General features: G+C 40.4%; 1 protein-coding gene across 4 annotated transcripts in view; it reads left to right on the top strand.

The window, feature by feature from the left end:
• Positions 1-26,172, top strand: part of PCSK5 (proprotein convertase subtilisin/kexin type 5) — a 462,552-nt gene that overhangs the window by 222,297 nt on the left and 214,083 nt on the right. For all 4 annotated transcript variants that reach the window (XM_077759370.1, XM_077759369.1, XM_077759368.1 and 1 more), the window contains exon 10: positions 14,113-14,216. In XM_077759370.1, the coding sequence (XP_077615496.1) occupies positions 14,113-14,216 (104 nt within the window). The remainder of the gene's footprint in view (positions 1-14,112; positions 14,217-26,172) is intronic.

Raw genomic sequence — 26,172 nt, 5'->3', positions numbered from 1 at the left:
AAGTCTAAGTTGAATTTTTATAGAAATCTATGTACTCAATGCTATGTGTTAAGTAATCCATCTCCAAAACCAATTTGTGTCGCGCTCAAGTCACTGAATTTATTAAGGTCTGGTGTAGAGTTTTGTTTATTATTCTGTCAGTTCTTTTGACATTACAGTATCACTCCAACTTTTATACATTTTCTTAAGCATTTCTACCTGTTTGTTTTTCTAGGAAAAATGTAGAACCATTTTGCCATGTTTCCAAACACAATCCCAAGGACAGTTTATGACAACTGTATGAATCTTGGCTTCTTGATAACCGTTGGTTTACCCATTCAAGAAAATCTGCCTCTGAATTATTCAGATCTTTTATTGGCAAAATAACATTCTGAGCTTGTCTTTGGTTCCATACTTTTGGGTTTAGATTTATTTTTTGGAATAGTAAATACTTGTATGCTTTGCTTTTACCATTATGCCTTTAATTAGTTATTACTGATTTATAACAGAGATACTGTTTTTTGGTATGTTTTTCTTTGGCCCTTTAATTCACATTGTGTTGTAACTGATCACCTTGTTTTTGTGGGAGGGTGGATATATCCATGGATTCTGACTAATGTAATACTTATCTCTGTTCATTTGAGTTTTTTCTCTGCTTTTATTATCCCCAAACCGGTCATTATGAGTTCAGGTTTTGGAGTCAGGCTGACTTCAATTCCAATCCTGCCTCTACCCAATTACTTCCTGAGCAGCCTCGAACAAGGGAAAATTGTGTTTCTTAACCTTGTTAAATTTCAGTTTCTTCATCTGAAAGTTGGGGTAATAACTCAGGATCACCAGATTGTTGCCAGGATTCTATAAATTGGGGCATATGGAAAGTATTACAAATACAGAAGCTGATATAATCATAAATAGTATTTCTATTATATTAGCTAACAATTAAAATATTAAGTACCAACAATGACAGTAAGCTTTCATGTCTAGGTCCAGATTTTCTATGGATTCTTTTTTTTTTTTTTTTTAACTTCTGTGTCTGCTTTTATTCCTGTGGCTGTGAAGCAGTTTTGGTTTTACACAAGTTTTGTTGAAAATAGAATCTGGTGGGGCGCCTGGGTGGCTCTGTCAGTTAAGTGTCCGACTCCGGCTCAGGTCACAATCTCACAGCTTGTGAGTTCGAGCCCCACATCGGGCTCTGTGCTGACAGCTCAGAGCCTGGAGCCTGCCTGGGATTCTGTGTCTCCCTCTCTCTCTGCCCTTTCCCCACTTGTGCTCTCTCAAAAATAAATAAAATGTAAAAAATAATAATGGACCTTGCGCATTTTCTCCATTGGGATTTTTAGTATCTAGTTTCTCATATTAGAATTATTTATGTGATTTATTAGACTAATAGAATTTTAAATGTTATTTCTGCTTATATTATGAATGAAATTTGGTTCTTTAGTATGCTGTTGGTTTAGTATTAGGATATTTCATATATGCCTTTGTGTTTATTTTCCTGAGTGAGATTTACAGTTTCTTTTACTGAATAGATTGTGTGTAGGTGTGTTCTATATTGTGACAGCAGCTGGTGAATATTAATTGTGCTCTTATGGAGTATAAAGAGAATCTTTTAAAGTATTCTTTCTTTTTTTTCCCCATTTACCCCTCAAATATATGGTAGCATGGGTTGTAAATGAAGAGTTAGGCTTCTCAACCCAGATTGGTTTGACGTATGTATACTCTTTCTCTCTCTCCTCTATATGCCTCTATCTCTGCCAGTTTCTCTTTTTTTCTTTTTTAAATCAAGTGATATTAAATTCACAAAATAAATTGTGAAATTTTGTATCTTTTCTTTTCCCTGGAGACACTTGTGATCACTGTTACTACAAGTTTGAAGGAAACAATTGGTCCCTAAAGCCTTTGTGAGAAATATGTCTTTGATAAAATTTTCACTTTTAATTTTTTGCATCTATATTCCCCAGAACCATGTCCATTTCATAAGATTTTCAAATTTATTAACCAATGATTACATGTAGTTCTATATATAAGTGTAATACAATTGCATATTTTATGGCATATATAGCATCATATAATTATTTTAATATATCTGAGATTAATATAAGATATATATTATATGTTATCTTCTTTGTTAGATGTTTTGTTGCCATTCTTGTTTTTCAAAAGGCTCATTCTTGGATTCATGCTGTTTTTCCTTTGTCTTTTTTTTCTTAATCACATTAATATCTTTCCTGCCTTCCTTCAGATCACTTTTATTTATCTTATTGGTTGAATCATGGTTCACCTATTTTTCCCTTTACATTAGTATGATTTTTTTTAAGCTGTACATTTACCTCTGAACACACTTTTGGCTGACTGCCATTATTTCTTAATGATGTTTGGGCTGCTGCTTTGATAGAACGACAATTGAGAGTAATACTTTTAAGTGTTTTAATAAATTTTGTTTCTATGGATTTGTTGTTGACCTTTGTTTCCACTGTGCTGTGGTCAGATAATGAGGTTAGATAACCAACCACGCTCTGGTCTGTGAGGTATTGTTTTTCCTTCGAGCAGTTGAGATTTCCCTTTGGCTTGGTATGTCTGCAACTTTCCTTTCAAAATTCTGTAGTTGATATGGGGCGCCTGGGTGGCTTAGTCAGTTAAGCGTCCGACTTTTGCTTAGGTCATGATCTCGTGGTTCATGGGTTCGAGCCCCGCGTCGGGCTCTGTGCTGACTGCCAGCTCAGAGCCTGGAGCCTGTTTCAGTCTATGACTCCCTCTCTCTCTGACCCTCCCATGCTCACGCTGTCTCTCTCTCTCTCTCTCCTAGAAATAAATAAAGCATTAAAAAAAAATTCTGTAGTTGATCCCCATGAATTCTTAAGAAAAAGAAATTACTCTTTGTAGGAGACATGTTTTAATATGATTAAATTATATCCATTCTGTAAACAAATCCTTTATAGTCCTTCTACTGAAATAAGTGGATTGAATTACCTCCATAGTAGTGTGGGTCCCTCAGTAACTTTTTTGTACAGTCTTTGATCCCCACGTTTCAATGGTAGCATTTCACGCTGTTAGATATTTATGATGGTACCTTATCTTTCAGGTGAATTGTACTTCCTTGTGCTATTCAGTGTTTCTAGGTCTCAAATGTTATATTGCCTGCAACTAATGTTGCCATCCAGACATTTATGTGTGTGTGTGTTGTGGAAAAATCTCTGCCCTTTCTTTCATTTTTAGTTTCTGTATTTTATTTCTTTTTAGGGAAGAATGATCTTAAAATAATTTTGGTAGTTTAAAAATACTATTTTTAAATAAAGCTGATCTTTAAAAATAAACATATCTTGCAATAGGGGAGTTCTCCCTCTTGACTCCTCGCTGTGGGAACTTGCCCTACATTTATTTGGTGTTCCCACCTATGCTTATTTCTTCATGTTTAATATCATAAGCTACAACAGTAGTTAATTTATTTCTCGCTGTTATTTTTCTTTACTTTTCCAAAGAATTGTGTTAAAAGACATATTAAGTCTTCCCTCTGTGTTTGTTTTATTTTGGAGCCATCAGCAGTTCATTCATAACAACTACACATCCTAGGGTTTTAAATTTTGACCTCTTTATTCATCAGCTGAAATAGATCTTCAAGCACTTCGCTTAGTTTGGTTTGCAGAGCGTGTGCTTGTAGAGAGGTAGGTTAGTCTTTTTTTGTCTCTCCTAGGAATGTGGATCTTCTGCATTGACTCATCAAGGACAGGGGCTTAGTATACAATTCTTGGGCTTGTTTCCTTTCAGTGTTTTGGGTTTGGTTTTTGGTTTTTGTTTTAGTTTATTTATTTATTTTGAGAGAGACCGCACACCAGTGGTGGAGGGGCAGAAAGAGAGAGAGAATCGCAAGCAGACTTCACACCGTCAATGCAGAGTCTGACATGAGACTTCAGGGCTCGAACCCTGAGATCATGACCTGAGCCGAAGTCAAGAGTCGGAAGCTTCACTGACTGAGCCACGCAGGTGCCCCTCCCGTGAGCAGTTCTAAATGTCCTTTCATTATCTCCTGAAATTAACTTTGCAGAGAGACTCGAGGCAGAAACTCTCTTTTGTTTTAAGTCATAAATAGTAGCTTTTAAGGTATTATCTGTGTTTGAAATTTTATATATATATTACATACACACATACACATCAGGAAGGGCATAGGGGATGCTGTCCTTAGTATTCCCTGAAACAGTCTGAGTCTTTCAAGTCTACCTTGGGCGTTTTAATCAAGTGGGATTGTGATGACTAACACAGCCTATCGTGGGCTTCCAAGCTTGAGCCCTGGAGTCTGAGAGGCCTGGATGCAAAGCCCTATTCTTGTGTTCGTTACATGATTGTTAGGAAAGAGATGTAACCTTTCTAAGCTTTGTTTCCACATCGGGAAAAAGGGAATAATAACATTGTCCCCCTGATGGGTTGTTTCGCATGCATGATGTGAAGAAATGTACCGTAAAGCACCGGTAGAAATCTGGTAAGTAAATCGTAAAGACTCGGTACATGTCGGTCCTCAGGGACAGACGGAGCTGCTATCTTGAAGTGAGTTTCTGTTTCCTGGCCTCCAGGTCTGTCACCTTGTCTTTCCTCATCATCTCTTCCTGATTTTCCTTATAACAAACAAACAAACAAATTAGCTGTGGGGGCCGCACCTGGGCGGCTCAGTCAGGTAAGCCTCTGACTTCCGCTCAGGTCATGATCTCAAGGTTGGAGGTTCAAGCCCCGCGTCGGGCTCTGTGCTGACAGCTCAGAGCCTGGAGCCTGCTTCTGATTCTGTGTCTCCCTCTCTCTCTGACCCTCCCCTGCACATGCTCTGTCTCCCTCTGTCTTTCAAAAATAATAAATAAAAATGTTAAAACAATTTTTTTAAATGGTGGGAAGTTCTCACATTTGTATTGGACCTGATTAACTTAATTTCCCACGACACCAGTTCCACCATATCCATATCCATATCGATGGACTCCCGCTAATGCAGACTTGCCTTCTGCTAACACCACTTTCTGCTGCTTGTGGTCTTTCTCCCAGCTTCTCTTCTGGCATCTCAGCTTGCCTTGTTTATCGATGTGCTCTCTTTCTGTTCACTGTCTTTTCCACAGGCTCCATATTCTTTTTCCTCTCTGTCCTTTTCTCTCTTTTCTTCTCTTTTCTTCATTTCCCTTGCACTTCCCTCTCAGGTTTCCTTTCCTTGTTCTTTTTCCTTCCTTTCTGTCTTCTTATGTTCCTATTTTTTCCTTTTTTTTTTTAAATCATTCTCAGTGAGAGTATTCTCGATTCAGGCCTCAGAAAAGGTGTGATGCTGCCCCTCCCCTGCCTAGCACCTAAGCACAGACCTACTCAAACTTTGCCTTGAAGGATCAGATGATAGATAAAACCCTTTGATCCATTCCGAGATCCTGGCGTGAGGAATGCTAGGTGAGGAGAGGATCATTAATTAACCCTTCGGTCGAAACCAAAGGTTCGCCAGCCAGTCCCTACACGCACTGGTCCTGGCTCTTCCTCTCCTGACCCCGCGCCAGTAAAAGACAGCAGCGGTGGAATGGACCAGAGCCAGGCTCCGGAGTCAGCCCACATGTGGCCAGGTTCAGCTCTCGCTAATCACGTGATCCTGAGCAGGATTGTGGCATTCTCTCTGCTTCTGTGTCCTTACTTATTTGTTCTAGATTTCTGTTAATCTTAGTTGATCTTTCCCTTGGTGTGTGTGTGTGTGTGTGTGTGCGTGCATGCGCACGCGCACAGTGTATAAGGCTTTTTAAAAATATTCGTTGTTATCATTGACGGCTAGTAATTAGAAAGACTGCTAGGACTTGACATAATAAGCCAGAAGTTTCTAGAATAGAATAACATTTACTTGAAATTCGAGAATCTCAAATGCTTACTGATTTTCACTGAAGTTTAAACAAAGGTGAACCTTGAAAATCCCAGTTTAAAAATACACTTCTTTGATAAGCATGTAGAGAAGCATCACTTGAATTCTTTGTATTCAACAGGGAAGAAATGAGAGAAAATGCTGTAGTTTACAATCATAGTAATAACAGAGCTGCAGCCAAGTATTTTTGCTGCCTGTCCAAGGGTTCAGCTGCTGGCTTTTGAGGTGAAAACCCTGCAGATCGCTGAACTCTGGGAGAAGAGTTTCAAAAACACTGCCATCCGGCAGTTCATTTAACTGAATAAGTGTGTTCTCCGTCTTCGTTCTAATGTTTGGTACCATGTGGCAACTCCAGCATCAACCCAGAAAACATTTCATCTTCCTCTATGTCCCATCAGCGGCTACCTGTCAAGAGGGAAAATGTTCCCACAAATAGAGAGAGAGGATTTGTTACAATCGCAGTGGGTCTAAGCTCTTGTTTCTCCAACCCATCAGCTTGTTGCCTCTGTCATTGGCTTGTTAAAACCAGATCCCTTTGGGGGCGCCTGGGTGGCTCAGTTGGTTAAGCATCCGACTTCGTCACAGGTCATGATCTCACAGTTTGTGGGTTCAAGCCCCGCATCGGGCTCTGTACTGCCAGCTCAGAGCCTGGAGGCTGTTTCAGATTCTGTGTGTGTGTCTCTCTCTCTGACCCTCCCCTGCTCACGCTGTCTCTCTCTCTCTCTCTCTCAGAAATAAATAAAAAACATTAAAAAAAAAACCAGATCCCTTTGACAGATCTTAGTGGTATGATTATTTCACAAAGTGCGTACCAATGTGTTGAAAATGCTAGTTTGCTCATTTGTTACAGGAACTAAAAAACATACAGTTGAAATTTAGGCATAGAGGAAAAGCGCTTAATTAATTGGAGACTCATCAAATGCTAGTATAGACTCCAAGCTGTCCTTCTGGATTGTCTTGGGATGATAGGTTGTGCGTCTCAATAAATCATAATGACTGCTGTCTCTGGGAGTCTGTCTTGTGCCAGGCACTCTGTGTTTGTCACCTTGATTTCTTGCAACCACCCTCCAGAGTGTGTATTACCATGTCCACATTTTGACTGAGAAAACGAAGTCCCGGAGAGGTGCAATAATTGTCTGGTGTTGCAGAAGTATTAGATAGCGGGTCATGATTTATGTACGGCTTCCCGACCATGAAGCATACCTTCATCATGCTCATGGGATTAAGCAGCTACGTTTATTATTATTTTTGAGAATAAATTTAAATTAGAAATAAAAATAACGGGGATAGAGGTGTCTTCCTGCCAGACTAAGCCGGTTCACTTAGAACCTCGTATTTATTCACCCTGAGTGCAGGACAGCCTGCAGAATTAGCGGAAAGGGAGAAGTGAGCAATGTCCTCCAGCTTCCTTCCCAGACGTGGGTGTCTCACAGCTTGTCTGGGATAAGCATAGGTAGGAAACTCTTCTACTGTCATATCTTGTCTACTTCAAAAGATGGCAGAACTTGGGAACAAAAAATGAAGATCAGGCTTAGATTCCAGGTTGCCAGGTACGTGAAGAGAGAGAGGCCTTTAGAATGGCCAGAATTTACAGTCTCTGGGTAATAATGTTGGAGGGAATGGAGGGTATAGGGAGAACTTGTACAAAGTATCATTATGGTGAATTGATTTCAATGCATGAGATCTCTTGGTTAGTGTACCTTTGTCTGACCATTGATCAAATTGTATTCCCAAAGAGTTTATGTAGCAAAGTGTTTCAAGGAAATGATTATTGAGCTTATGGATGAAATGCCATTTGTTTGTAAAGCTGCACAAAACTTAACTGATGTGTTTTGGGTATAATGACAAAGTCTGCTGAGAAGCCAAGATTTATAAAGGCAAGAAGACACGTCAGTTTCAATGGCAGAATTTCTCTTGGTAAATTAGGGGCTATCTTCTCATCAGTGTGTTTAGAGACCCAATTTCTGTGCTTTTGGTTTATTATACTCAACTCAGTTCATCAGTGAGTGGTATGTACAAGAGAATATAATAGAAATTCGGCATGGGTGGTCCTGAACCAATCTTCTTCTTTATCTTTGCTGCTTTGGTTCAGGTGTGGATGGCTCATAAGTAGGTGTCTAGATGATGCCGGTACAAGTCACATTTCCAAACCTGGAGGCGTAATTAACTGTGTTTTCTATTAGTATGCCCAATTTTGGGCCCGGAACTTTGGGATTACTGTAGAGCACACAACAGAACACACCAAACACACTCCCATGAGCAATATATCCTCCTATTTGCGGCAGGGCTGACACTCTGATGATCCTTTTGATAGCTTCATTACGTGACGAAAGAAGATCGGTTTCTTTTGTTGGGTGGTCAGTATTTTATTCTCGAGTCACCATCGGTCTGCACTGGATACAGTCAGAATAATGGTTTGACCATCTCGGCAGGTTCTAGACCTGTTCTTTCTCGTCTTTGTTGTTCCAGCTCTCCAGGAATCTCCTCCCATAATCACTGACTGATTTAGCATCAGTGCGATGACATGAATTTTCTGGCTACTTGTTCCCATTTCTATTTCACAAAGTCTTAAGGATCATAAAAGGAGATTGGTTTTGTGTTGGATATTTTGTTGACTCTGCAACTGGATGATCGCTGATGGGTCACGTAGTTTCCCCATAGGACTGGTTCATGCAATTGCTCATCATTATATGAGGCAGAATCACTCTTGTATGTAAAAGAGATTGCCCGGTTAGGAAACAGCTTTCATTAACTGGATTTGCTGTTGTGTCTCTTGTGGATCAATTCTCTTTCTCTATCAAGATGTGTATATCTTGTCCCTGTTACCTGTTGCGTGTGATGATCGATCTATCTGAGGGGTTGAAGGGAAGGCTACTTCTTTTTCTCTCTTTTAATGTTTATTCTTGTGACACACACACACACACACACACAAAGGTGAGCGGGAAAGGGGCAGAGAGAGAAGGAAACACAATCTGAAGCAGTCTCCAGGCTCTGAGCTGTCAACACAGGGCCCCACACAGGGCTCGAACTCACAAAGCAGGAGATCATGACCTGATTGGAAGTTGGATGCTTAACCAAATGAACCACCCAGGCGCCCCGTTTTTCTTTTTAATAAATGCAGGTGAGTCATTTATTCAAGATTCAAGGTCCTTGTACTTGTTTCCAAGTACAGATCGATGTTGAACATTCACATGTGCAGAAATAGCCAAGAAAACTCTTGTTTTGATTTTTTTACTTTAAATACCAGCAGGAGATTTTAGGAGTCCAACAAGAAGCACTAGAAAAAATGTCTTTCTCAGGATACATCCTACTTCTTTTTTAAAAATCATTTTTTTTTTTCATTTATTTTTTGAGAGACAGAGTGCAAGTCCGAGAGGGGCAGGGAGAGAGGGAGACATGGAATGCAAAGTAGGCTCCAGGCTCTGAGCTGTCAGCACACAGCCCGATGCAGGGCTTGAGCTCACAAACCATGAGATCATAACTCGAGCCAAAGCCAAAGTGGAACACTTCACCGACTAAGCCCCCCCAGGTACCCCAGTCTTCCTCTTTCTAAACCTGCTCTTGAGGCCATTGAAACACTTGGAACCGTTCAGAACAAAAACAGAATACAAATACCAGGTAGTGATAGTGTCGTTAATTATCCCGTTTTTGCCGCTAGAAACTCGAAGTGTTTGTGATAGGGTTCAGATGCAGTACCCGGACTGGAAAAGTGTTACCTGACCAAACTATAAACCCCATTCAAGTGAGAGCATGTCCAGCAGGGTCACAAGTTCATGACCATAATGTTAAACAATATAACGCTCTGATCTACAGTACGAGCATATAATATTACATTATAAAAATAATCTATTTCCCAGTTTGATATCTTTCTATTTACCTTTGATGGAGTATGCCCAGGCTAAGCCTTTGGAACCTAAAACCCAATTAAGATTGGAGAATCTCCTGAATTCTGTGGTAAACAAAAAATCAGCCACCTGAGTTGAGAGAGAGAATATTGAGAGGAAAATAGTGTGACCACGAGAACACGACATGCTACACTTTGCTTCCGGATCCAATTGTCAGAGAGCTACCGGACACACCACCATGCATCCGCCCATTCCAGATATGTGGGTCCTTCTGGAGATGGTGTTAAGTAGTAATGATGGCATAGGGTCCACAGCCAGCCCGGTGCAGCTCGTTTGAATTGTCATTCTGCCACTAATTCCCTGCATGTACTAGAGTTACTTGTGAAACTCTGAGTCTCAGTTTTGTCCTCTGTGAAATGGGAATAAAAATATCACCTCTGTTCATAAGATGTTTAAGATTACACAGTAATAATGCATGTCCAGGGGCACCTGGGTGGCTCAGCGGTTGAGCCTCCAACTCTTGATTTCAGCTCAGGTCATGATTTCACACTAATCGTGGAGCCTGCTTAAGATATTCTCTCTCTGGGACACCTGGGTGGCTCAGTCGGTTAAGCGGCCGACTTAGGCTCAGGTCATGGTCTCGTGGTTCATGAGTTTGAGCCCCGCGTCGGGCTCTGTGAGCTCAGAGCCTGGAGCCTGCTTTGGATTCTGTGCCTCCCTCTCTCTCTCTGTCTCCCTCTCTCTCTGCCCTCCTCTGCTCACTCTCTTTCAGTCTCTCAAAAATAAATAAATGTTTAAAAAAAAATTCTTTAAAGATACTCCCTATCTCCCTCTGCCCCTCCCCCTCTCTTCCTTTCCCTTTCCTTCTCTCATAAATCAATCACTCAATCAATCAATCAGTCAATCATATTTAACATGCAGTACCTGGCCATAGCCAAGTGCTCTTTTAATGTTGCTTAGTAATTCGAGGTCCTTAAACGATGTGAAAGTTCCTAACAGGAAAAGATTCCATATATACAACTCCCCAGAAAATCATGTATGTTTTCTTGCCTTGAAAGCTCATAGGTAGCTAGCCACATTTTGCAGGGATTTGGAAATGTTACCTTTTACTGCATATTGTCGTTTAAAGGTTATGGCTCATCATTCCAGGAAGAAACCTAAGGAGTAAATGTGACCTAAATCCTTGTGGCTTTTTATGAGGTTTGTGATCCCCAGGCCCAGAAGGGAGGGAAACTGCTCTTTTCTTCCAGGTCAGTTAGGTCTCTTGATTATCCTTTGCCCCGAAGCTCTTGGTGTTTCATCTTCTGTTCTTGGAGGCGAGAGGGGTTTTGTGTGTGGGTTCCGGGTAATTGGCAGGAGGGGTAAGTTTCAGGGATGGGGGGGTCTTACTTTTAGGGCCGTGGACTGGACGTTAACCAGCACAGGGCATGCTGCCTTCTTTTCTCTTTCAATCTGTGTGTGGCATTCCAGAAGTTTCATAGTCCGACATCTTCATGTCTGCAACATCGCTGAGACCATAAATCCAAATAAGTCCCCAAATGTGAATCAGATGTCTCTGTAAATCCAAGTCTTCTCCAGATACTAGCAAATTAACCTATGGCTATTTCCTGAGCTAATTAGTTCCCCTCCCATGGGTAGCAACACCACGGATGCAAAATCCATTGGTTTCCCGTATGAACTTCCTCATTTTATTTTGGTGAAGTTCAGGACATTTTGAAATTAAATGATTTCCAAAGCTGCACATTATCAAATGCCAGAGTAAAATTATCTGAACGTCTCCTTCTTTCCATGCATAGTTTCAATTTCCTGAAGCTCATTCCTTCCTTCTAATTACAAGTACTCCAAGAAGAACTACTTTTTACAACTCAGCATGAGAGCAAGTAACTCTTATGTCTTCAGGCCAAATCGAATGCAAGAGGCTTTCTGAATCAGCCTGGATACAGCTGCTTAAGTCACAAGATAAATGTTCCCTGTTCTGGCTTGATCATCACCATCATCATCATCATCATTATTATATCTTTAGTGCCAAGGGTCACTAGGGAAATGGTCTCCCAATGGTCAGAACCTTGTGCTCGATGTTTCCAAAGGAATCCTGCCCTGGTGATGGTAACATAGTAATCTGGTTTCAAGTCATTCTATTTTTCCCCCCATAAAGAGTAATATTTAAAATGTGCAAGTGTTAGCTGTGTGGTAAATGTTATTTTAAAATCCCTGGGTTGACTTAGACACACTGATCAAGTCCAAGTGCACCTGTAGGTATCTTGCCGTTTGCTCAGGGGAAAAAGCAAAGCCAGCATCCATTTGAGAGGATTATGCTGTACCACAAAGAAGTGACTAGAAAGTCTTGCCAGACTGGGCTTATCTGTTGTGTGTGCCCCTCACTCAAATAACGACACTGGGAAAGTTGGAAGAAGATTAGCATTATATCTCTGGCAGATCAAGAAAAACATCTTCTGTTGACTCTATCGTTCAGAATTATCCCTTGACTCTTTTCCTAATTTTCTTGACTGTGGTGCGATGGGTTTACTGAACTCCCATGGTGGATTCGGTATCAGTCAGCAAAGGGCCACATGGTGCTATTTGTTTTAAAATTGAAATTTCTCTGCCTCCTGGGCCGCCTCACGTGACTTCCTTCCCTCCCTTCCTCCAGAGTTTCCTGCCTTACCAGGCTCTCAAATTGGTCCCTAGCAAGCGTTGTGTAAAACAAAACAAAACAAAACAAATCGGTTTTCATTGTTCTTCTGTTTTTAAAATCCATGAGGTTAGGTTTTAATTTGATTAGTAATTATTTTGTTCATGCAACCTTGGAAAATCGTCTATGTCCAATCTTGCCCCCTCAGAAAACTTTGAAAATGGCAGTAACTATCTGTTTTATCTTTAATCTGAAGACACAGCACAAAGGCATCAGAACTCTATAGTACTTCCCTCTCCCCATCTCCTTCATGCGCAAGCCACCAAATGAGAGCTGTGGCTCAAAACCTTGCAAAATGTATTGACTACCACCCCTTGATGGCTTATTTTGCACCAGAAACCGGTTAGGTTCTTGGCATCCCTTTGATTCAACCAGTACCATGAAGTAGAGTCGGTTAGCGTCCACATGCTAAATGTGGACACTGAAACCTTGAGAAGTCAATTTCACATAAGCAGAAAATGAAAAAGCCAGGATCTGATCATGGGGCCCCTTTGTTAGGAGGCCACTCTCAAAAATGTGTGTGTGGCAAGGGTGATGAGAACGTGTAGTATAAAGTGAAGCCGTGTGGAGCTCCATCCTTGAAGTAGCTTGAATTAAGACACCAGGCTCTTCCTCTGTCCGGGAGATGCCAGCGTCCACTGGCATGCATACTGGGGCCAAAGGGACCACCACATGCTCCCGTCCCACCTCAAAGCATTGTCCCCTCCCATGTTCTGACCCATCCTTGGCAAAATATGCTTCTAAAATGAAGGTGGAGGATGAGAAATAAAGACAATAACTACCCAACCTGCATGATAACTGCTGTTTTTCCCAGTTGAGTAAAAGATTGTCACACCTGACTTTCAAGGTTGACATGGATAGGTGTCTTGGTTAGAATTTCATGCATGCATGGAGTCCAATGCTTTCCAGAAGAGAGGTGCTCTTTGCACACACTCTTTGCACTTGGATTTGTTTTCTGTTTGTTTATGAGTAGTATTGTGGTTCTCCAATGAAAGGACCTTCTCTGCTCAATGACTTGATGCCTTCAGTGCTAACAATCACAAGAAGTAGGTATCCATTAATTTAATATAACAATCACTATGGCGAGCTAAGGATACTCCCATAGCTATGTCTTGGGGCCCAGCTTTGGGCTCTACACCCAATACTCCCATAGCTATGTCTTGGGACCCAGATTGGGGCTCTGCACCCAGTTCTCTTCCTTTGAGGACACTGACAATACGGACTCGTTCATTTGAGGCTTTTTGCTTATCTCGTACGTACGTACAGAATGCTAAACATTGCTGAGTTTCTTTGTTAAATTACACATCGATTTATCTGCACATTGTCCAGCTTCTGCTGGACGAGGAATGTTCCTGAAGACTTCAGTTTTGGCTTTAGTTTCCTGTAATTTTCAGGTGACGACGCACGCTTTTACGTAAAGGAAGACCAGGCCAGACCTGGGAGCCATTTTGTTGAGGAAAACTGGAAATCCTCACCCTGTTAAAAATGGAGTTACAACTAATAGCACATTACTTCCTAAATGTAAGGTTACGTTTTCTACCCCCTCAGACTAACATCACCTCTCCACGTTGAGAACCAGAGCGGCATTTGTCCACCCCGACCCCAAATCGCTGACCCTTTGTTTTTAGTACTTCGCCATTCTGCTTTTGCTTTTTTAATTTGCTTGTGACTCTCTGCTTCCCCCATCTTTTTTTTTTTTTTGGTACAATGATTCTTACCTTGTCTTTCCCCAGTCCGTTTCTGACCTGGAGAGACGTGCAGCATGTTATTGTCAGGACTTCCCGTGCAGGACATTTGAACGCTAATGACTGGAAAACCAATGCTGCGGGTTTTAAGGGTGAGAACTTCTTTCATATTCTGTCACAGGCAAAATATTTTTATTTCCCCCCTCCCCCATTTTAAATGGAGAGCAGGAAATAGAATTCCTCAAAAGAGACTTGAAATTGTGTGCTGACACACAAGGAGCTTGCTCTTTGAGTAAAGAAAAGGCAGATTCATTTTTTTTTTAATTCAAGCAACACATCAAAGGCAGATTTCCTTGGCTTCCCACGTCATGGGTCAATTTCTTAAAAGACAACCAAGTTCCAAGTATAGTCGACGTATGGGGCTTTTAATTAGTTTTTTATCGCTGTCATTGGTTATCTGAGTGGTATTTGTACCAATGTATTTACAAATTCCTCATCTTCTATAGGGATTGCTTCCACTTAAAGGCTAACTGGTATATTGTGTTCACTGTTAGTTGCTAGGCCATGCTTTGTCTGCATTGTGTTTTGGTCTCTTTTTAAACTTCCACAATGGCTAACTCCAAGACATTACATTATATGAATAAAAAGTTCCTAGGAAGCTTTATACCACACAGTCTTTACACAAATTATGCACAAACACAAATTAAGCACAATATGTAATAAGTGCTATTTTTTTCATGACTGAGGGTTATAGTTCCCACAAACTATCTTACTAATGGTAGCCATTTTGCTCACCATCGTCCATAACATATGTTATAATGAAAAGGAAATAATTACATAAAGCCGATGTCCTAAACCTTCATTCACATGACCTCAATTTTAACCCATTAAGTTACAACAAAGATTACTCTTGGTTATATCTGTAGACTTAAATTTATTCCCAGATAATCTTGGTGTCATTATATATCCCTAGGGGTAAAATAAAAAAAAAAAAAATAGTATCCCATACTATAGGGAATATCTACTTAAAAATTGAGGTTCTGGTCCTCAGATCATTGGTAACATGTTAAAGAATCCTGAGCGAGTCATTTACTTTTTTGGGCCCTAACGTCCCCAACTTAAACATTTTAAAAGCAGAATAATATTATCTACATATGATTTCTTAAATAGGATTTTAATATATCTTTAGTGAAGTACACCCAATGTATGCAAATCTCCATGCTGGAAATGTAAAATGTAATTTAAAAACCTACTTGCAAATAGCTTAGTATAGCCTCATGCTTAGCCGAAACCTATAAATATATCAGATAACCTGTGCCATATACAATGTGTCTTTGGTTAACACCTTCACTGAAGACTTCCTCCATTTTTAGAAAAATATCCCTCTGCTTTTGAGTATTATCAAACACCTCTCCATACTCGTAAACTCAATAATCATCAAGATTGGATGAACTTGTAATCTAAAGAGTGGTAAATACTTGTTGGGATCACATTGTCTGAAGCCCTAATCAAGACACTTGATTCCAAAATAGCAATTATTACGTGCGGCATCAAAAACATTTCACATGTCCAGTTGTCCGTCATAGAAAATCCAGGACGGACTTCACCGGAAGTATATGTTTTATTTTTATTTGCCTCCACACCCTACCAGCTCTTTCTGTATAAATCCGTGAGTCTGGGCAGTGGTTTTGGGGAGGGGGCAGAAGGGCCCAGACTATAACCTTGGCCAGCTTAGTGCTGCGATGAACTTTTTAGTAGAAGGTTCACAGACTAAGTACATTGACCTCCACGAAGCTGAGGAATCAACTTTAACCCAAATAAAAGTTTTAGTTTTACTTATCCCTTTTTGGCAAGTTAAAGAGAGCAAATGGTTCTAATAAAAAATGCAACTCTTTTGAAAACCTCTGTTGGTTTTGGAGAGGGGGAAACAGAGGATTTAGAATAACTCCCCAGATCCAAACCTGAGTCTGAAGGGGGCTCTGGCAAGGAGGAAGGAGCATTTTACTATTGCACGTGGCAATATTTAGTATAATATTCCACTCTTCTCTTAGATCGCTGCCAAGAGTAACAATTAAAGTTCGCTTTTTCATAGATGAATTACCCTGAACAGTCTGGGCTCCCAGTGGAATTGTTTTGTAATTTCGTTGATGGCAAGCCCCATATTTCATCTAAACATGATCATAATAAGAATAATTTTTTCAAGAGTTATATTCTTCCCTACTCTAAGCATTACCATCCCCTCCCTAGTGTCCCACAAATAAAAGTGATTAAGGCAGAGGCTAGCAGGGAGAAGAAACGTGCTTTGGGAAAGGAGAGAATGGAGGTCCCTGGGACTGAACAAAGATGGGTGACTTTTTTTATGAAATAAGAACTGAGCAAGCAAAAAATAGCTAATACTTGGAAGAACTTCATGCAAAGAGAGCTCAGCGAGAGCTCATATTTTAAATTAGGTCAGCCAGCGTTTGCAGGCCTCGCTTAGCAGGAACACATGGCCACACATTTCTCCTTAGACAGGAGAAGACAGAAGTTGCCTGCAAACAGGAGTGTGTGGTCACGGCTGCCCTCTCTCTCCTGTGCAACTTAGTCCTAGTGCTGAGCAACGTGTGTGCCTGAAACGAATCCGAAAACATCTGTGCTCCCCCAGGCTCGCCTTGGTGCCCTAATGTTGAGCGATTTAACTTGTTTGAAGCAATTTAATGTGTTTAAAAAAAAATGAAACCCGAAAATAACTTTGCAAATTGGCTAGTAGGTGCTCAGACCTGCATTGGGAATGTCAATATCAGCATCAGGCCTGCATTGGGAATGTCAATATCAGCATCAGGTCTGCATTGGGGATGTAAACATCAGAATTTCCCTTTCATCAGGGAAAGAGCACAAGCAGCTGAGAGTAGCAACCAATTCAGTATTGGGGTCTTGTCATCGTTGAACTTGGCAGTCATCACTGACAACTCCAGAAGAGCCAACACCCTATAGAACAGTTTCTCACCAAACCCTGCCAAGTCCTTACATTTCTTCAGACGTACCCATATGTAACACATCCCAGGTCGAGAGTAGAACCAGATGATCAAGGAGCTAGGGTGATGTGGGCCCCACCGCAAAGCAGACTCCATCCATTGTAATCCACATGTGTTACGGACCTGGAAATGCAAGAGATTCCCTCCAGCAGCAGCTGCTGGCTTCCTGTTGACCAGCACAGGGAGGCTCTCGTTCAGACAAGGAGGTTGGCCTTGAGAAACCAAGGAATGTGGCTCTCTGCTGACTCGTGTGTTTCTCTGACAGTGGGATTACCCTGACCTTGCATGCTGATGAGCTGGGTGTACAGAATTTCCTTCTTTTTCTGTGTTCTCATTTTAGTAACATGCTATACACAGTCAGATAGTAAGAGTAACTCACAGTGAAGGGACCCCCCCCAAAGCCAGAAGGTGTTCACCAATATTTTTATGCTAATGGTACCTTAATCTTTAACAATTTTACTTGAACTCAGATTTTTCTGTCCTACTGCTTCTTAAATAATAATCACAATCACAGATAGTGTAGTTAAAAGGTATTATGCAGAAGATCCGGTTTTCAAACATAACATGGACCAATGAGTACCTACCTATGGAAACAGACTAAACATTAGTTGGATTGTTCATTGTGTGAATAATTTTGGCTACATTCCATACATCTTTTGACTTTAAACTTCCTCTGGAGATAGTTTCTTTAAAAACAAGTGGAATAAATCCCATGCACTTCTCAAAAAAAAATCTCCTTGAGGTTATTCATGAGAATAGGAAAGTATTTGTATGAGGCCAGATAAACAGATGTGATATTTGCCACTAGAGAACTGAACTCCAAATTCCTGTGTTTCGCTCCTGCTCAGCATTTGTAATGCTAGGAGATGACTTCGACATTAAATCATTTATTTGGGGTTTTTTCCAGTGTTACTTCCTTCTCCTTTGATGCCTTCCCTTCCCTCTCATGAAAAGTCTTCTCTATTTTTTTTTCTTTTCTGTGCTTTTTCATACCCCCTTCATGTACCTTAAAATGCACAAATCAGCTATAGAAGCAAGGGCTTTTTGCCATTTGGATGTTTCTCTTCATGGAACTTAATTTATGCAGTCTCTTCGTTTATTTATTTACAAATACTTCCTGATCAATTTCTGCATGCCAGTCGGACACATGTTGAAGTGCACCCAGAAAAGGGAAGGGAGAGGAAACGTCAGGGGCCCCGTGGCATTGCCTAATCTGGTCGGGCCACAATATGATTTACATACACACACAGAAATTTACACTGCACTTTTTTTCCCTTCTGTCAAGCCCAAATGATCTGCCAGTTCGCATTTATAAAAAGTGTCAATGCAAACTTCCCTGGTCATCTCAAATGCAGCCTAACCTCAGCAGGAAAAGGCATCTGCTGTAGAGACTGTCTATGGTGGTAGGTCACGGATATTTCAACCAGCTCTGTTTGTGCATAGATGATGTATGGACCAAACCAGCCATGCAGAGAACTTTAATTGTGCATTCTTCTAGAAGGCATGGCCCTTATCGTTTTAGCTCTTTGTGATCATCCCCTCCGTTCTACCGCTTTAATCTGAGGAAACTGCAACTCCATAGTCCCCCATCCCCCTCAGTTGCTGGGGCTGTGTCCGCTGATCCCCGTCCCCCAGCCCCAACGAGTTCTTACCTCTGGATCGCGGTCGCAGTTACAGGTGGAACTGAATGCATGCCACGTCAATGCTTTAGGTGTTTTGCAAAGTGTCTGTATTTGGATTATATGACTGTATACAGTTAAACGCTCTTAAATTTAGGAACAGGAATAGACCTCAGATAATAAATTAGGACCTTCTGTCATCTTTACTAGGCGAAAGAATGAAAAAAATGTTATTGAAACTCAAAAATGACAACTAAGTGAGCGAGGTTACCACGCCTTCCATTTCACTGCCCTCACAGACTATGTAAGTCTTTCTTTTTCTACCAGCATGTTGCTGAAACCTTCCCATCCTCACTGACTCTTTCTTTGACCAAAACTAAACTACTAGATTTTTTTTTTTTTTATAATTTCTAACTGATGTCCCATCGTGGGAAAACAATTGACAGTCTAACATGACTTCCTAGCCTCCAAGGCCCTAACTTTTAATAACCTTTATTACCTTTAATTGCCATCATTTATTTCCACTGGTAGGGCTGGTAATTTTAAGATGTTCCAATATATTTTTAATACCTATCTGTCCTGCTTTCAGTTTGTAACACTTATTAAAAAAGAATTAGACGTGCTGAAATCATGAAGCATGCCATGTGTTGAATTGAAAGTAAAGGTTTTGAAATGTGTGTATGTTTTTTAGTGTGTGAAGCAATATCTGATTTATCACTGTCTGAAAGGGTAAAGCTGTATTTTATTTTATTATTTCACTGCCCAAATAATACTTCATCTTTGCTACCTAGCATGCGGATGCAATGTTGGTAGCTAGGATTAAAGCTACGTAATGCACATTAATTGGTCATCCGCACATCATGTTTCTGATGAAAGGTCAGAGTGATGCGGTATTAGAATCACTGGAATATGCTCGATTCCAGTCCCCATCCTGGCTGTAGAAATAAGGTTTTTTTATAATCCAAAGAAAGAGGGAAGTGTATACATTTGATTCCACCTAATAAAATATACTCATTGGAAGTGCCCCTCTGAAGTTCTTTACAGATTCCATGTGTTAAACTATTGTAGTCGATGAATGCAATTTCTTTTAATGTGCGTTAACTTAAAACCTTTCGTTTTCTCCTTACTGACCATTGAATATGGGAGCTTATCTTCTTGCTCATTTAATAAACAAAAAAATGTGAATCACACATAATTTAGGGATTTTATCTTTATCCTTTTGTCTGGTAGATGATTTGCCTAAATATCCCGTTGAGAACGGTAATAGGGATCTCCTGACAGCAAAGTGCTTCATCTTTGCTGAATCAGAGTCTCCCATCTAAAATATCCACTTGTCCCAGGAGAGCATTCCACGCACGCCTCACTAAATAAGTGAGGTTTAAAAATCCCTTCTACCGATGGGAAATGTTATTTTCTCTGTCCATCTTTGACTGAATGGTAGCATTAGGTTTTGTTCGACTTTGGGGGTGTTTTGTTTAGTTGCGTTTTACTTTTTCATCCCTAAGTAGATAAGCCTTAAATGCATGTGGTTTCACACTTAAAACCTGTCTTCGAAACAGAAGTAAAATGATGGTTGCACTAAGTGACTATTATCTCTGTACCAGATATAATTAGTTAATGAAGGGAATTATGTGTGGAGTAGTTTTGTGGCTTTGCCATCATCTTAAGGACCTTTAAATCCTAGTAGACAGTCTGTTATTGATATTTTCTGTGGCCTTTGAGGAGGCCAATTAAAGTTTTTGTGTCCTGGTTTTTTAAAATGTGGGCAATTCATACTACACTGAGTTGAATGAAAAGTACTTTGAAAATGGAAAATACCAAATATGAAAGGAGTCCTAAAAAGAAAGAGTCTTAAATGTATATTTTCATGCATCACAGCTTCCTGCTCCTTGAAATGTTGTGAACTAGAATGCTGTTTTAGGGATGAAATTAATTAACGTACTTTGGGCAAAAGAAGATGTATTAAGGATTTGGTAGTATAATTATCACTTAGACAGCATATAGTCTTTATCCCATAATTGCATATATACCATAGTATAATCATACCTCAAACGTGACTGTACTTAAATTCTGTTTTGCAAATTAGTTTTGATGTTTAAATGTCATCTTGGCTTCAAGCTACTAAATCTTAACAGTTGTAATGCATTACTTCCCCATAGGAACTAGTGATAGAAATCTGAACTGATTATAGCTATCCATGTCCTGTTGATCCTTGAGTCATTAATACAGTATGAAAGCTGTGAGCATGAGATATTATTTTTGACGATATGCAAAAGCTTGTACACTTATGAGAAAGTCAGTGTCTCTTTTTGTGTAATCACCTGATGAAAACTGATTTTACTAATTCTAATGAGGGTGTAGTTCCCAAGGTATCTTTCCGACTCTTCCTTCAGCATATGGGTTTAGCTTTGAATGGTAGCAAATCTTGATACTTTGTGGTTACAATTGGTATGTTAGGCAAAAACAAAAATCATCAACCCCAAAACCCAGTGATTACAACGGATAATCAACCAGGGCCAATGCTATTTTCAGGCCAAAAGTGTGTTATGACTATAAAGTAATGAAATGGATTTCTATGAAGCGCTAATAACTGGATTCTGAATCCAGTTGCAAAACGAGATAACCAAAAGGGATTTAAGCCAAGACCGTCTTATCAGAATGCGTATATGCACACATACAGAAACATTCTCTTACAGAAGCTTTTAAAATTCAATAATCGTTTTCTTTGGGGTGGTTTTGGGTTCATTTAAAAGAAAATAAAACAAAAAACTCACTCAACAGAGTGGTTGGGAGCCTGGCCTCCAATGTCAAACAGCCTGGGATTGATTTCTCAGCTCCATAAAAAAACAAATAGTATATCTGGTAATATAAATACATTCTTTTTTTTTTTTTAAAGTTTGTTTATTTTGAGAGAGGCAGAGAGAGTGTGAGCAGGGGAGGGGCAGAGAGCCAGGGAGAGAGAGGAGCTGAAGCAAGCTCTGCACTGTCAGCACAGAGCCCGATGTGGGACTTGAACTCACGAAACCGTGAGATCATGACCTTAGCCAAAACTAAGAGTGGGATGCTTAACCGACTGGGCCACCAAGATGCCCCAATATGTATACAACCGCAGTCAACATTATTGGAGTAAGTTTACATATGAATTTTTTTTTAAAGCACCATTTTAAGTGTACAAATGTATCCGTCCATGTTAACCATCACCATAAGCAAGGATAGAACATTTCTGTCACCCCAAAAAGGCTTTCATGTTCCTTTCTCATCCCTTACCTGCTATGCAACCAATCTGCTTCCTTTCACTGTAGATTATATTGTCTTTTGTAGACTTTTATATAAGTAGACTCATTGAGTGGCACCTGGGTGGCTCAGTCGGTTAAGCGTCCGACTTTGGCTGAGGTCATGATCACACAGTTTGTGGGTTCAAGCCCCACGTCGGGCTCTGTGCTGATGACTAGCTCAGAGCCTGAAGCCTATTTCAGATTCTGTGCCTCCCTCTCTCTCTGACCCTCCCCTGCTCACGCTGTTTCTCTCTCTCTGTCTCAGAAATAAATAAAACATTTAAAAAATTTAAGAAAAAAACCAAGTAGACTCATTGAAAAGTGGCTTCTTCCTGTCCATATAGTATTTCTGAATTTCCTCTAAATCATTAGGTATATAAGGGGGTCAATTTCTTTTTATTGCTAAATGATATTCCACTATGGGGATATACCACAGTTGAGTTACTCCTTCACTTTTTCACAGACAACTTTGCTGTTTCGAGCCTAGGGTTGTTGAGTTAAGCTGGTATGAGTATTCATGGATGAGTCCACAACTTTTTGGGACCTTAGACAGTCAGAAAAAGCCTAATTGAAACAGAGACCCTGAGGAGTGGGTGAGCAACCCAATGGCTGACCAGATGTGTAGAGCATTGGCCAAGGCCTGCAGATTACACGGAGATCTGGTCAAAGAAGAGCTAGGAGGCCATCATGGCTGGAGGGTGTGGCAAAGGGGAAAGGAAGGAACACTATCACATAGAGAATCTGGCACAGCTCTTCATTCATAGCGTGCACTCAGAATATTACCATCTACCTACCGCACATTATTCTCACCTTTAATATTGAATTAATAAACAGTTAATATTCTGCTAAGGTTTTCCTCTAATAAAAACTGAGCATGTATACGTAGGGACGTGCCTAGAGCTCTGGCCATCAAAATGCTGTGTGTAGCTGAGAGATTAAATGAGCTTCCCTACCACTTTCAAATATCGCACTCACTGCTTTATGTTCACCTGTTTCTTCTATGTCTATTCTCACCTTTTTAGGCTCATTTGGGTTATTGTTTTCATTTGTCGGTGATTTTAGTGGATGATTCTGGATAAAAGGTTAACTTCTTTATTTTGAGTCATCTGTTTTTGTGTAAGACTACTTGGATTTCAATAAATGGGCTTGAAAATATTGAGAAGAGTATCATCTGATCGTTAATGAAATATATTAATGTCACATATATAATCTCGATCGGAAGCATAAATAAATCTAATAAGAGGGCGGAAGATGTTTGGGAACTTAAGAGTTGCCAGTGGGATCTGAAGCTGGTCGGAAGTATGCTCTAGTGCAGCTAGTCAGTTGAAAGAGATGCATTATTTTGTTTATTTGTGTTTCTTTGAGGAGTGAGGGGTTAAAACTGGATGAGACTGCTATGGGGAAAGGAGTAGTCAGGGTTAGGAAGAAGGGGGAGCACTCAGTGTAAAAATGGCAGGTGTGGCATAATCAGAAAAGGAATTTAAAAGAAACTGACAACAGAGGTGCATGGGTGGATCAGTTGATTAAGCACCCAACTCTTGATTTCAACTCAGGTCATGATCTCACGGCTTATGAGATCCCGCTCGGCGTCTGGCTTTGTTCTGACAGCGCAGAGCCTGCTTGGGATTCTCTCTCTTCTCTCTCCCTGCCCCTCCCACATGCCACCCCGTCACTCTCTCTCTCAAAATAAACAAATAAACATTGAAAAAAAAGATTTAAAAGAATCTGACAGAAAAGCTACTTGAATCCCAGAGTTAGGGGTTCTCATTTCACTTGAAAAATATTTTGGAGCTTCTGCAGTGATTTGAGAAGTGAGTCGGTAACAGCAATGACTTTCAAGCGAGTTGATTCGAGTTGCTTGTCTGATGTCAGAAAGAATTTTATTTCTTAAGCTGGTGGCACAAACCTATTGGTCTTATGGTGTGTCCTACAAAATGACATGTATGTAAGAACCTAATTTGCAGAAATGGATGTGAATTCCCTTCTGGTGATCATTTTATATTATCTTAGTATGCAACTGTGTATTCCGGACCTTACGGGCTGTGCCATTCAGTGAAATTTTTGATCATCTCTTGGCATCCTAAATGAGGAGAGTTCCAGAGTTGAGATATATAATCATCTTTGCTAAATTCTTTTTTTTTTTTTTTTATAAAGTAGGGCAAGAAATGCTTTTTGAAATCACTCTTTAATCAACCCGGGGCAAAAGGTGTGAGGACAAGATTACTCCTTGAAAAATGTCAGGCCAGAAATTGTGCTTCGAGACGGCTTCACAAATTCTCTTTGACCGAAGTCTTCTCACCGGTCATTATCATTCACCATGACCTTCAGAAAGCCACTCGACTTCCGATATTTGAATTATTATTCATATGCGACTATAGTCTTTGTATCTCCCATGTGACTTTGTAGAAATTTAGAGAAAGCAAGCACCATAATTCTGGGCGAGACTCTTGAGTCTCTCTAAGACAAATGCAGGTGGTGTGATAGAAACAGTTATAGTTGATAAATGACTTTCTCTTTCTTAAAGTTTGCGTTAATATTTTTCTTTCCTGTCCATAAAGCAAACGTAGAATTGTCTATAGTTCTGGGAAACTGCTCTGCTTATTTGAACCCACAAGAAGCTACCATGATATGTTTCTTTAACGCACTGTGCAAGATGGTTTTTGTCTGGAAATCATTTGCTTCTTTTCATGGTTTATCCTCAGAAGTATCCTCAGAGCCAAGGCAGAAGATAGGTGTTCAGCCTTGTCCTAGAATTCAATATTGTACATCTTAGAATCCTAAAATCCCTACTGAAATCCAGCCACAATTGACTAAGGAATTGGAGGAGATTGCTAAAAATGCAAGAAATATCTGTGAGTGTACGTTAGTTGCACAGGTTATTAACTGCACTAGGGAGCTAAACTGAGGGTTTCAGTGGAGACTGAAATCCAGCCTGTGATCCACTTACCAAGCCATGTGCCCCAGGGGGGGACGATGTCCACCTAGGGAAAGAGGTGCCTTTCTCTAGTTCATGCCAGCCTCATTGCACTGAATTCTGTTGTCATTTCTCTCAGATCTGTCAAAGGCATGACCTGTCTTTTAAAAAACACCTACCCTGGGCTCGTTTGTTCATTGTAACCTTCACCTATTGCTTCAACCTTGACATTCACAAAACCTTCATTAGCAGTCTAGCTTAGCATTACAAGGGTCAAATAGAGTTTTACCAGTGTCTGTGAGGATTTCATCACTGTCTTCAATGCCAGCTCTCTGGACAAAGTTTGCAGTAAAATCTTAGAATTGTAAGTGACTATGAGTGCTCATAAGTACAAATCTATTATTCTTTTCATAGCCTTTTTACATTCTCTCATTTTTTATGATCCAAAACGATTGATGTTTCATGAATTCAAATGTATAATCGTATATTTGGGGCCAGTAGAAGATTCATATTTGGGATCAAGAGTCCTCGTGGGGCGCCTGGGTGGCTTAGTCGGTTAAGTGTCCGACTTTCGCTTAGGTCATGATCTCGCGGTTCGTGGGTTCGAGCCCCGCGTCGGGCTCTGTGCTGACTGCCAGCTCAGAGCCTGGAGCCTGTTTCAGATTCTGTGTCTCCCTCTCTCTCTGACCCTCCCCTGCTCACGCTGTGTCTGTCTCTCTCTCTCCTAGAAATAAATAAAAAAATATTTAAAAAAAAAAAAAAAAGAGTCCTCGTAAGTATTGGTCTATGCCGGATGCCTGAGCACAGACATAAAGCAGTGGTGAAAGGCTTTATTTGAAGCTTCTGGGACGATCATCAAGCTGTCCTGGGAAGGTACTCCCAACAGACCACCTTTCCTACTGTCTATGGAATAGAGCCTTAAATATGAAAGGAAGGGGTGCCTGGTGGCTCAGTTGGTTAAGCTTCTGACTTCAGCTCAGGTCACCGTCTCACGGCTCTGTGCTGACAGCTCAGTGCCTGGAGACTGCTTCGGATTCCGTGTCGCCCTCTGTCTCTGCCCCTCCCCTGCTTGTGTGTGTGTGCTTGCTCTCTCTCTCTCTCTCTTAAAATAAGTGAATAAACATAAAGAAAAGAAAGGGCCCAAATGAACAAGAAAACAGGGCCATCTGATGCATCTTTTTAAAGTACAGTTTGAGTAAAGATGGCGTAGCCCAGCCTTTTATTCCCTCCAGAGAGATCTTTATGTTGGTGCCAGTGCCTACAGTATAAGCCAGACCCAAAGATTC

This window comes from Crocuta crocuta, unplaced genomic scaffold (assembly GCF_008692635.1).
Source record: "Crocuta crocuta isolate KB4526 unplaced genomic scaffold, BGI_CrCroc_1.0 scaffold41, whole genome shotgun sequence".
Taxonomy (NCBI): Eukaryota; Metazoa; Chordata; class Mammalia; order Carnivora; family Hyaenidae; genus Crocuta; species Crocuta crocuta.
The sequence above is the reverse complement of the archived record's forward strand: the minus strand, read 5'-3'. Positions and strand labels throughout refer to the sequence as shown.